At 45.6% G+C, this 11,370-nt stretch overlaps 1 protein-coding gene across 1 annotated transcript; it reads left to right on the top strand.

The window, feature by feature from the left end:
- The first annotated feature begins 283 nt into the window (after nucleotides 1–283).
- LOC106576094 (transmembrane protein 168-A-like) lies at nucleotides 284–11,020 on the top strand. Its single transcript, XM_045698643.1, is given in 5 exon segments — nucleotides 284–467; nucleotides 470–1,396; nucleotides 4,298–4,445; nucleotides 8,507–8,775; nucleotides 10,473–11,020. Coding segments are annotated over 5 exon segments (2,076 nt in total).
- The last annotated feature ends 350 nt before the right edge of the window (nucleotides 11,021–11,370 follow it).

Below are 11,370 nucleotides of genomic sequence, written 5' to 3'. Positions count from 1 at the left end.
GTCATCCAGCCCACATATGACAGCTAAATTAGGATGATTGTTGATGATAATTAATGTAAATATTTTTCACATTCCCAAAATATGTTCTCCTTTCACAGCGGCCGAGTAGCCTATTTCATCGATCTCATCCATAATGTTGCCTAAATTCAAGTGCCCCAGTCTGTTACAAAACCTACACAAGCTTGCTACTGTCAGTGACATACCTGATCATTGAATCATGAGTCCCCCCAGTTGAATGTTCAGGAGGAGCTGTTACAGCCCCAGCCACTGTCTCTACACAGCCATGTCACGCCTGGAGCCGGAGGAGGATAGCGGGCCTGCGCCCGGCGGGGAGGTGGGCATGTGGTCCTTGGTGCGTTGCCTGGGTTACCTGTCCAGTTTCAACCTGATGGTGGCAGTATGCCTGGGCCTGTACGTGCGCTGGGAACAGACGGACGAGCCCATGATCCTTGTCATCTTCATCCTGGGTTCTTTGTCCTGGGCATCGCCAGCATCCTTTACTACTACTTCTCCATGGAGGGGGCCAGTCTCAGCCTCTTCCACCTGTGGTTTAGCTTCCTTCTGGGCCCCCTGTGCTTCTTCAATAGTCCCTCGCTGGAGGAGAATGTGAAGGAGCAGGCTACTAACTACCTGCTGCTGGCTAGTGTGGCTTTGAGGACAGTGTGGGCCTTAACAGATAGGATAACGGGCTGCGTTCACTATAAACCCACCCTGCTCTCGTCTGAGGAGCTCCTAGAACTCCTGGGCTTTGGCATTGCCAGCACCACCATGCTGATGCACAAATCTATGGCCTTCATTGCCCTAGTGGTGGCGCTGGGGGCTATGATCGTGGGCCTGCGTGTCAAGTCCCTCCTAGCCCTGCCCAACTTGGCCTGCTTCACCCTGGTCACCTCCGTGCTGTTTTTTAAGGCCGTGAGGATAACCACCAACCCCTTCGCCCTGGGCTGCTACCTGGGCCGTCTGATCTGTGAACCCCTCTTGGACATCTACTTCAGCAGCCTAGGGGCCACCAAGCGCTGGCTGCCCCTGCTTTCCTGGGGACGTGTCTGGTGTCGACTCTCCCTGCTCCCCCTGGGGCTTGTGGAGATGGCCTTCTTCGTCCTAGCCGCTCTAAAGATGAGCCATCTAAAACTGTGGTACCTGGTGATCCCTGGATTCTGTGTGTTTGGCCTATTCTGGACAGTCTGCCACGTGGTGCTGCTGATCACACTGTGGGGCTTCCACACCAAGCTGAGTGACTGTCAGAAGGTGCACTCAATCCAGAAGTCAGACACACGAAGCCTGGACCGGGTCATGGCCTCGCGGGGGATGAGACACTTCTGCCTGATCTCTGAACGCCTGGTCTTCTTCAGCCTGGTGTCCACAGCAATTCTGGCAGCTGTGTCCTGGCAGGTAAGATGCTGCATGGTGAACTAATGAATGAAAAGATGGATTGATAAATCCGTTAGCTGATTGATCAGTGCATTGAGTGATTTTGATCTGAGCTTTTCATTTATTTTGGTTTTGCCTCATTGAGAAGATTTAAATCATTGAGAAGATTTGAATTATCTTATTCGAGACAGACCTGACCATGATAGCTGCATAGCCTAATAACAAAGCAAGGTGAGTAGCATCATCAACATTGAAACATCAAGCTTCACGTCATAAACCCCAGAGACTGACGCTTGCTAGAGGCCTGGCATGCATTCACAAGACAGTCCCAAGCTGGGGAGGAGAGCTGCTTCTGCTCTCAACTGTGACCAAGTGAATTAGCTCTTTAATATGCCTATCTCCTTACATAAAGAGCCATAAGTTATTTAGCCCTAATTTAGCTTTACCTTGTAATCTGCTATTAGCATAACAGGCTACGCTGAGGCATGTCCAACTATTTGCCACGTCATATAAGATCAGCCAGCCAGCTTATGCTACTGTACCTGTAGACTTCCAGTTATTGCGCTAACGCTAGGCGAGTTGCGTCATCATTGGTTCGCGAAAAAAAACTGCCTGTAATTTCCTTCATACTGCACGCAGAGACATGACCTAGGTAGGTAGAAAAATGAATTGTCAGAATCTCGCTGTATCCCTTTAAGCCATTTATTTTAATCATGAGCAAAAGCTGTTGGTTTTCTACCTAAAGTTGCAATGGGTCCATTTAAAGGCCCTGTGCAGTGAAAAATGTGATTTTTCTGTGTTTAATATATTTCCACGCTATGAGGTTGTAAAAGCTGAAAAGGCCACCTTGAATTTCTGCCTGTTTTGGTGGGATGGAGATTTGGCCTGACTGTTGACATCATCAGGCAGTAAATTAGTAAGTAGACCAATAAGAAACAGTTCCAAATCTCTCAGCTAGTTTTCAGTTTTCCCCTCCCCACTCAGACCACTCCCAGACAATCCTAACAAATTTCTTGTTGAGAAATTGCTCTTTGCTAAGAACCAAAAATAGATTCTTTGACCATTTTAATTTGAGTAACAATCAATTGTTACTCAAATGATTTGATATTGGGATAAAAACTACCTTTAGGAAGCACAAGAGACCTGCAAAATTAATAAAAGGCTGTGGCAGTACGAGCATGAAGAGCAGCATCTAGTGAGCAAAAGCTGGTACTTTCACACTCATTTATGGGGGAAATGCGAGCGACTTCAATGGCTAATTTCTCTGAACAGGAAAGGAAAAAAAACATCACCAAATTCACAATACATACATAGGATGAATAAACAATACTCGAAGCCACAGCTTCATAATACTTGCCAAACATAGACAACTGATACTGTATACTGGCGGTTGGGGTGGGCTTGTTTTGGGTGGGGTACATTGGTGGCTTTTGACTATTTATTTGGATTCCTCACGTCTTAGTAATTTTAAGTGGTTTTGTCCAAATCGGATGTTGGGTATTATACTTAATTAATATTATATGAATCCTATGATTGAAATGGCCAATTTGGGTGTAATCAATTAGCTTAATTTCTCAGAGTTCAAATAGTCTTTTCAACAAAATAATGTTTCAGGAATGCTTATCTTATCTGTTTCTAACTACAGAAACTATTTCAGAACAATCAGAGATGGTGGGTGTTGTCATGGCTTGCTGAAATGAATTGGAACTAACCTTAAAGAGATTCTCCTGTACCTTTTGTATACTTTTTAGCCGGTAGTTTTGAAAATATTACTCACGAGCCAAAAGTGGTCCACAAAAATTGCGTACTACATCACATGTGCAGCTATGTGCACCACATCATTTCTCTCTCTCTCTCTCGCTCTCGCTCTCGCTCTCCCTCCTGTGTTCACTGAGCCGTTGGGCCCACACTGCAACCGCTGGATAACGATGGGCAGGTGCCTTGCTAGCTGTCACTCAAATGCGAGGGGCTGAATCTTATTGGCTAGAACTCTAATTGCTCTAGGCTGGCCCATGTGGGGGGGGAAATGTGATGAAAATGGCACAGCACAGCTTCAAGAAGCAGTCGCTTTCAAACTTGGTATTTCGTAGCTAGTTAAGGTGACAGTAATTCTGCTCATAGATTATGCATGTATGAACTACACATTGACACATCCAGCCCAAAGCGGGAGGTTTTAAAAAATATATTTCTTAGTCACCAAAGTACTGGAGCATGTCTTTAAGCAAGAATACTTACTCAACCCACCCACACACTCTTAAACATTTAAAGTCAAATATACAATTCAGTGTCCGTGTTACCAAACATATAGGCCTAACTATAGCCTTGAATTGTTTCTATAATCTAGGCCTATAGCCTTGCTCTACGTTAAAATGGCTTGAATGCTGGGATTGAATAAGAGCTTCAGTGTTGCTTTGTCAAATGAGGACTGGGGAGATGATGATGGACCAGCTGTGAGGCCTTGGGCAGTCGTAGCTGAATTTAACGAGGTCTGCTGCCTCCATCCAAAACTGACTCGCTAATAATGAAGTAGGGAGTTCTGATGTGGTAACCTTGCTGGTGCCTCGCTAATTGGACAAGTCGGATTGAGGAAAAATGACTTTTAATAAGGATTTTAATTGTGAATGTAACAAGGCTATGTGGAAATCGTCATGGCAATATCATACAATTATTTAGTTGTGTATTTACTGAATTTTAACAGCTTGGTGAATTTGTATAATAGAGTCCATTGGGTAGGCCTATAGTCTAAGTGAATTCAAGGCCACAATCTATCTTTGAAAAGGCTTCATTCTCACTCATTCCCACAGCTTCACTTGACTGTGTTTGAAGGGTGTTTTGAGCTGAAGCCTTGTGATGGATTTTTTTAATGTGTGTATCTAAATAGCAAAATTATCTTGTGCTTCAATACATTGAAAAAAAAATCACAAATGAAATGCTCTCTTGTGTGTGTTCATGAGTGTGTTCCTGGTGGTCATCCCTCTGGAGTCTCTGGCCCACGGGCTCTTTCATGAGCTGGGCAGCTGCCTGGGGGGCACATCTGTGGGCTACGCTGTGGTCATCCCTACCAGCTACAGCAGGTATATAACCGTACACACAATCAATCAATGAAATGTATTTATAAATCCCTTTTTACATCAGCTGATGTCACAAAGTGCTATACAGGAACCCAGCCTAAAACCCCAAACAGCAAGCAATGCAGATGTAGAAGCACGGTGGCTATTAAAAACTCCCTAGAAAGGCAGAAACCTAGAGAGGAACCAGGCTCTGAGGGGTGGCCAGTCCTCTTCTGGCTGTGCCGGGTGGAGATTATAACAGTACATGGCCAAGATGTTCAAACGTCCATAGATGACCAGCAGGGTCTAATAATAATAATAATAATAATAATAATAATAATAATATTCACAGTGGTTGTAGAGGGTGCAACAGGTCAGCACCTCAGGAGTAAATGTTAGTTAGCTTTTCATAGCCGATCGGTTAGAGTTAGAGACAGCAGGTGCGGTAGAGAGAGAGTCGAAAACGGCAGGTCTGGGACAAGGTAGCATGTCCGGTGAGCAGGTCAGGGTTCCATAGCCGCAGGCAGAACAGTTGAAACTGGAGCAGCAGAACGACCAGGTGGACTGGGGACAGCAAGGAGTCATCAGGCCAGGTAGTCCTGAGGCATGGTCCTAGGGCTCAGGTCCTCCGAGAAGAGAGAGAAAGCGAATTAGAGGGAGCATACTTCAATTCACACAGGACACCGGATAAGACAGGAGAAATACTCCAGATATAACAGACTGACCCTAGCCCCCTGACACAAACTATTGCAGCATAAATACTGGAGGCTGAGACAGGAGGGGTCGGGAGACACTGTGGCCCCGTCCGACGATACCCCCGGACAGGGCCAACCAGGCAGGATATAACCCAACCTACTTTGCCAAAGCACAGCCCCCACACCACTGGAGGGATATCTTCAAACCACCAACTGAGACAAGGCCGAGTATAGCCCACGAAGATCTCCCCCTCGGCATGAACCCGTATATACAGTTGAAGTCGGAAGTTTACATACACTTACATGCTGACCAGACCGGACACGTTGCGTGCGCGAGCATCGCAAAATACATTTAGAAATCCATGTTATTCAAATATTGCACCCACACTGCTCGCGCGCGCCAACGAGTGTCTGCGATGCCAAGGGCTAAAATAGAACTCATTTCTATTTCTGACGCAGATCGCTCTGAAAGTCCTGCCTCTCCCATCTCCTCATTGGTTTATAGAAGCAGGTACCCACGTGCCATCTCCTCATTGGTTATACCCACGTGGTTGATTGAAAGACGAAATGTTTTGCCGGTGTCGTGGTAAAAGTGTTGATGCCAATCACCATATAAGTTGAAAGCCTGGAAGGAGGAGAGATGACTAGAAACGATTCGGTTGGCAGTTTTATGTGTGGATTAATTGTCGGAGTAGAAGACCTTGTGCATTTCAGGTAAAATACCAACTCAATGTTTATATCCCAGGACAAATTAGCTAGCAACAGCAAGCTAGCTTAATAGGACAAATGAGCTAGCAAGTGCAAGCTAACTAGCTAAATTGCCATACATGTTTAATGCTTATCGACCTGTCCCCAAATTAATGTCATTGGTTCAAAGTTTGTGTTGATATTTGAACCTGCATGTCGTGATCACGTTTGGTGTAGGGGGACAAAATAAATGTATGCATGATGGCGCACGCGCACAGCCGGTTTGGGTTCCGTGTTAGGTTGGAGTCATTAAAACTCGTTTTTCAACAACCACACATTTCTTGTTAACAAACTATAGTTTTGGCAAGTCGGTTAGGACATCTACTTTGTGCATAACACAAGTAATTTTTCCAACAATTGTTTACAGACTATTTCACTTATAATTCACTGTATCACAATTCCAGTGGGTCAGAAGTTTACATGCACTAAGTTGATTGTGCCTTTAAACAGCTTGGAAAATTCCAGAAAATGATGTCATGGCTTTAGAAGGTTCTGATAAATTATGTCAATTAAGCTCCTTCCAGTTCTCTGCTGCCAATGACTGCAACGAACTACAAAAATCTCTGAAACTGGAAACACTTATCTCCCTCACTAGCTTTAAGCACCAGCTGTCAGAGCAGCTCACAGATTACTGCACCTGTACATAGCCCATCTATAATTTAGCCCAAACAACTTCCTCCTCCCCTAGTATATTTATTTATTTTGCTCCTTTGCACCCCATTATTTCTACTTTGCACTTAATCTACCATTCCAGTGTTTTAATTGCTATATTGTATTTACTTCGCCACCGTGGCCTTTTTGCCTTTACCTCCCTTATCTCACCTCATTTGCTCACATTGTATATAGACTTATTTTTCTACTGTATTATTGACTGTATGTTTGTTTTACTCCATGTGTAACTCTGTTGTTGTATGTGTCAAACTGCTTTGCTTTATCTTGGCCAGGTCGCAATTGTAAATGAGAACTTGTTCTCAACTTGCCTACCTGGTTAAATAAAGGTGAAATAAAAAAATAAAATCTTCAAAGTGCGCATTGGAATTCGGTAAGAAGGACGTACGCTGTTTCATCCTCGAGTTGCATGTTCTGTGAAGATAAATCATCGAAATGTGATTTTTGTCAGTGGGTGGACGCCCTAATCAGGTTATGCGCCCAATGCATATGGGTCCGGTAAATTTCTCAAATGTCTGTTAAATTAAAATGCTGCCGATCAAAAGTCAGGCGCCACATTTTCTTAATGGAAACCCTGACGCACACACAATTCAGTGTACACATGTACACAGACCTCACACACACAGACCCACATTCACTTTCTTCATCTCCACAATCATCAATCTTCCCTGCACCAAAGTAAAAAAAATACCTTAACTTTACAGCATCCAGCGGGACAGACCATAATTTCAATTCCCTCACTGGACAAACCAAGTGGAAAAATATCCCAATAGCCATGCATAAACATGACCCTAATGTTTCCCCCCTGAGGCTGCTCTCTCCCTGGCATACTAAGTGGCTGTGGGTGGAAGATGTGTTTACGACCAGGCAGGACCACTCTGTCCGACATGGCACCCTTATCCCTTTGACTAGGACCCATAGGGCTTTAGTCAAAAGTAGTGCACTATGTAGGGTATAGGGTGCCATTTCAGACTCTGACTCTATGTCTGTGCTGGGGCAGTTAGCACTTAGTCTGTCTGTGGTGGTGATTCGGATGCAGGCCAATACATCTGCTCTGTATTCCAGGGCTGTGGATGTAGGCCCCAGCGGGAGACCAGAGAGCATGTTGAGAATATAGCAGTGTATTATCTACTGTTTGATAGGCTCAGATCATGTTTTTACAATGATGAGGGCCCCTTGGGAAGATGAGAAAAGAGGAGGAGAAGAAGGGAATGGCGAGGGACAGAGAGCAAAGGAAAGAAAGTCTGACAGGGACAAAGCGAGAGAGGGTGTGGGGGGGGGGGAGAGAGACAGGCTTTTCAAGAGGGAGGACAGAGGGAAGGGGATAGCGAGAGACTAATATGTTTCCATCTTTGTGTAGATAAGACCCAGGCTAGGTTAGTTACACATCTGTCACTTCAGCCTCCCACAGCCATGTCATCCACTGCCCCCCAGTCATCTCAATACAACTACTCAGACAAAATCTAGTCATTATTTAAACATAACTCTCTCCAGCCCAAGGTCTCTCTCAAGATCATAATAACTCAGCTTTAAGATTACATGTTTTGAGTTATGCAGATGTCTATATGAGTGAATGGAGAAAGTTGTAATGCCAGGCACAGGGACAGACAGATACAGAGTGAGTGGGGCTATATTGAGTGACAGAGACTGGGGCAGCCTTGACTCCTGCCCTCATGCCTGGTGCTGTGGGATGGAGAGAAAGAGGTGTGTCGGATCAGACAGATTTCTCTGCCTTGACCTCCGAATGGTGCTGTTGGGTCAGGACTCCTCTCCATCTTTATTCTTACTAATTTTAGACACACAGACACACACATTCCTTCTCTACTGTACTGCCAGTGTCTTCACCTCTATTCCTTTTCTTACCCTACATTCTCATCTTCCTCTTTTCAATTCTGCTCTCCATCTCCACTTGCCATTCTGTCTTCATATCCATTCTCATTCCCTCCCTTCCTCCACTCATCCTTCCCTCCACAGGCCAGATGGCCGGCCCACCCTTCTACCTCCGGTCCAGGAGCTGAACGTGCGCTCCATGGGCCTGTTGAACAGTGTGCAGCGCCTCTTCTCCCACCACATGATTGAGACGTTTGGCTGTGACTACTCCACCAGCGGGGTGACTTTGGAGGCCCTGCAGGCCAAGCTCAAGGCCTTCCTGGAGCTTCGCACGGCCGACGGGCCCCGCCATGATACATACGTGGTGTTCTACAGCGGGCATACGCAGCGCACCGGGGCCTGGGCACTGGCAGGTGAGGGTCACCATAGCTTACAGTGGCTGGCTGGCTTGATGGTTGGTTGGTTGGCTGGCTGGCTGCCTCTCCTCAACGCACAAGCTTCTTTCCTCTGTCTCTTATCGTCTATCAATGTTTATTTTGCACCTATTTATTTCCAGACTAGATCAAACATGAAAAAGACAAATACAGGATCAAATTAAGGTTATATGTTTGAATAAAACATGATGATGAGGGTAGAATACTATGTTTGTTTTGACAAACAATTTAAAGTTTTCCATTTGTTTCTGAGAAAAGTACAACATATTTTGTAGTCTGCCAGATGCAGTGTGTTATATCGAACACCTTATTACTTGTTAGATATTACTGCACTGTTGGAGCTAGAAACACAAGCATTTCGCTACACCCGCAATAACATCTGCTAAACACGTGTATGTGACCAATAAAGTGTGATTTGTGCCTGCAATTTTCATTAATCCATGGCAACTCTTAGTAGAAATGAAGAGTCCAACATTTTCCCAGTGTGATAACTGAAGTTTCTCTTCAGTGGCTGCCAACACACACCCACGCTTTATCACTGCATGGTGCTGCTACGAAGACAAGCTCGGTGACAATTTAACATGACTTGACCATTAATGTACTCCCACTCGTAACTTTTCATTTTCTCCATGAACCCAGACTACTTTGACCTTTTTTGTCTTCCATTTCCTTATTTACTCACCACCCACCTTAACCTTATCAAATACATGCAAAGACAGTCATCGGGCAAGTCGGCTGTAATGAGTGTAGTGAAGTAGTATTATTAACCCATTACCCAATTATTCTTTAATGGACTAAGGAAGGAATATATTTTAATCATACTGTGCATTGTAAGCTATGATTACAGTAACTTTTAAAACCTTTTATCAAACTAGCTACTAAACCCCTAACGTTCAGGGTCAGTAAAAAAAACTGGTACGTATTGTCTTCCTAAAGATACAGATCTAACTACGGACCAAGTCTTCTAGTAATATGTGTCAAAACATCAACGCAGCCACAGTGTAGCACCCCGGTGCTCCCCTGAAACCCAAATTGTACATTAAGCATCAGTTTGTCACGACCACACAGTGTATTGCTCCTCTTCACCAGTCCCTTTCTGAGCAGCTCCCAAACTGTAAAGAAATCTCTTATCTTGGCTCCATCTACGGGCACCTCTTAATCTTCCTGCCATGGAGCACACTGCCGTATTAATCCTCATGAAGGATACTGCTTGTCATACCCCGTGTCACAGTGTTTGAGCAGCGGAGGCCGAGGGAAAAACAACCCGGGGCCCTGGCTGGCGTTGGAGCTTTACAGAACGGTCTGGGAAGAGCAGGATGGGGGGTGTCTCTGGCACTCTCACTCAATCACGCAGGCTGCTCACGCACACATATACACACTCATACGCCGTTCACGTTTCTGCCACAGAGGAAGAGTGCCCAAACAGACAGCAGTCCCTGTAACTCAGGATTTAGGTGCCTTAGACTAGGGATAGGCCATACAGGCATGTCGTTGTAGATGGTATTCAGAATAACAATAGAGATGATTTGACAAATAACTTGACTATTCACGTTCCTTTTGTTTACATTGTGCATGTTATGATATGGATCATATCAGCTTTTCGCAAATGGTTCCTTGTTTGTCCCAGCCTAAGACTAGGTTGTGGTTATTAAAATGTTTATTTCTCTCTCTACCAGGAGGAGACTCTCTGCGTCTGGAGCAGCTGCTGGAGTGGTGGAAGGAGAAGAACAGCAGCTTCACCTCCCGTCTCATCCTGGTCCTGGACACAGAGAACTCCATGCCCTGGGTAAAGGAGGTCCGAAGGATGGAGGGAGTCTATGTGGCCATGCAAGGGGCCGAGCTCGCCCCCGCCGGCGACATCGAAGGCGGGGACGCCCCCCGCCTTGGGGACTTCACCTCGGAGTGGGTGGAGTTCAACTGCAACCCGGACAGCGCCACCCAGTGGTCGGAGAAGGGCAGGATGGTGGCGGCGGCCTACGGCGTGTCGAAACACTGGAGCGACTACACACTCCATCTTCCCACGGGGAGCGACGTGGCCAAGCACTGGAAGACCCACTTCCCCCAGGCTATCTATCCTCTGGTGCACCTATCCAACTGGTGCTGTGGGCTCAACCTCCTCTGGATGTGTGGAGTGTGTCTGAGGTGCTTTAGGCGACTCAAACTGGGCTGGTTCCCTCCCAATATACTGGACACGGGACAGGGCATCAAACTGGTCCACTCATAGACTGACTGAGCTGTATGTCTGCTTGGGATCACTTGCCTGACCACTCACCCTGAATTGAATTCCTCTGCTCTATCAATCGCTACATACAGTCACTCTGAAATTGCCATCCTAGAACTTGTTTGTGTGACTTCAAAACAAATGAATCAGTGATTGGTTAGATTCGTTATAGACAATCCAATCAGAATCAAAGTTGATAACGTCATCAGGTAGGCAGGCTCTGGCCCAACCCATCGGTTTCTGGGACCAATCAGATTGGTCAGATTGTGTTCACATTCTAGAAATTGTCAGGGAGGGAGGCAAGTCCAGACTCATCGTGGAGAAGAAACGTCAGTTGGCCGGCGCAATGTGGA

The sequence above is a fragment of the Salmo salar genome, chromosome ssa17, assembly GCF_905237065.1.
Source record: "Salmo salar chromosome ssa17, Ssal_v3.1, whole genome shotgun sequence".
Lineage (NCBI taxonomy): Eukaryota > Metazoa > Chordata > Actinopteri > Salmoniformes > Salmonidae > Salmo > Salmo salar.
This window is presented reverse-complemented; position numbering and strand designations above follow the sequence as displayed.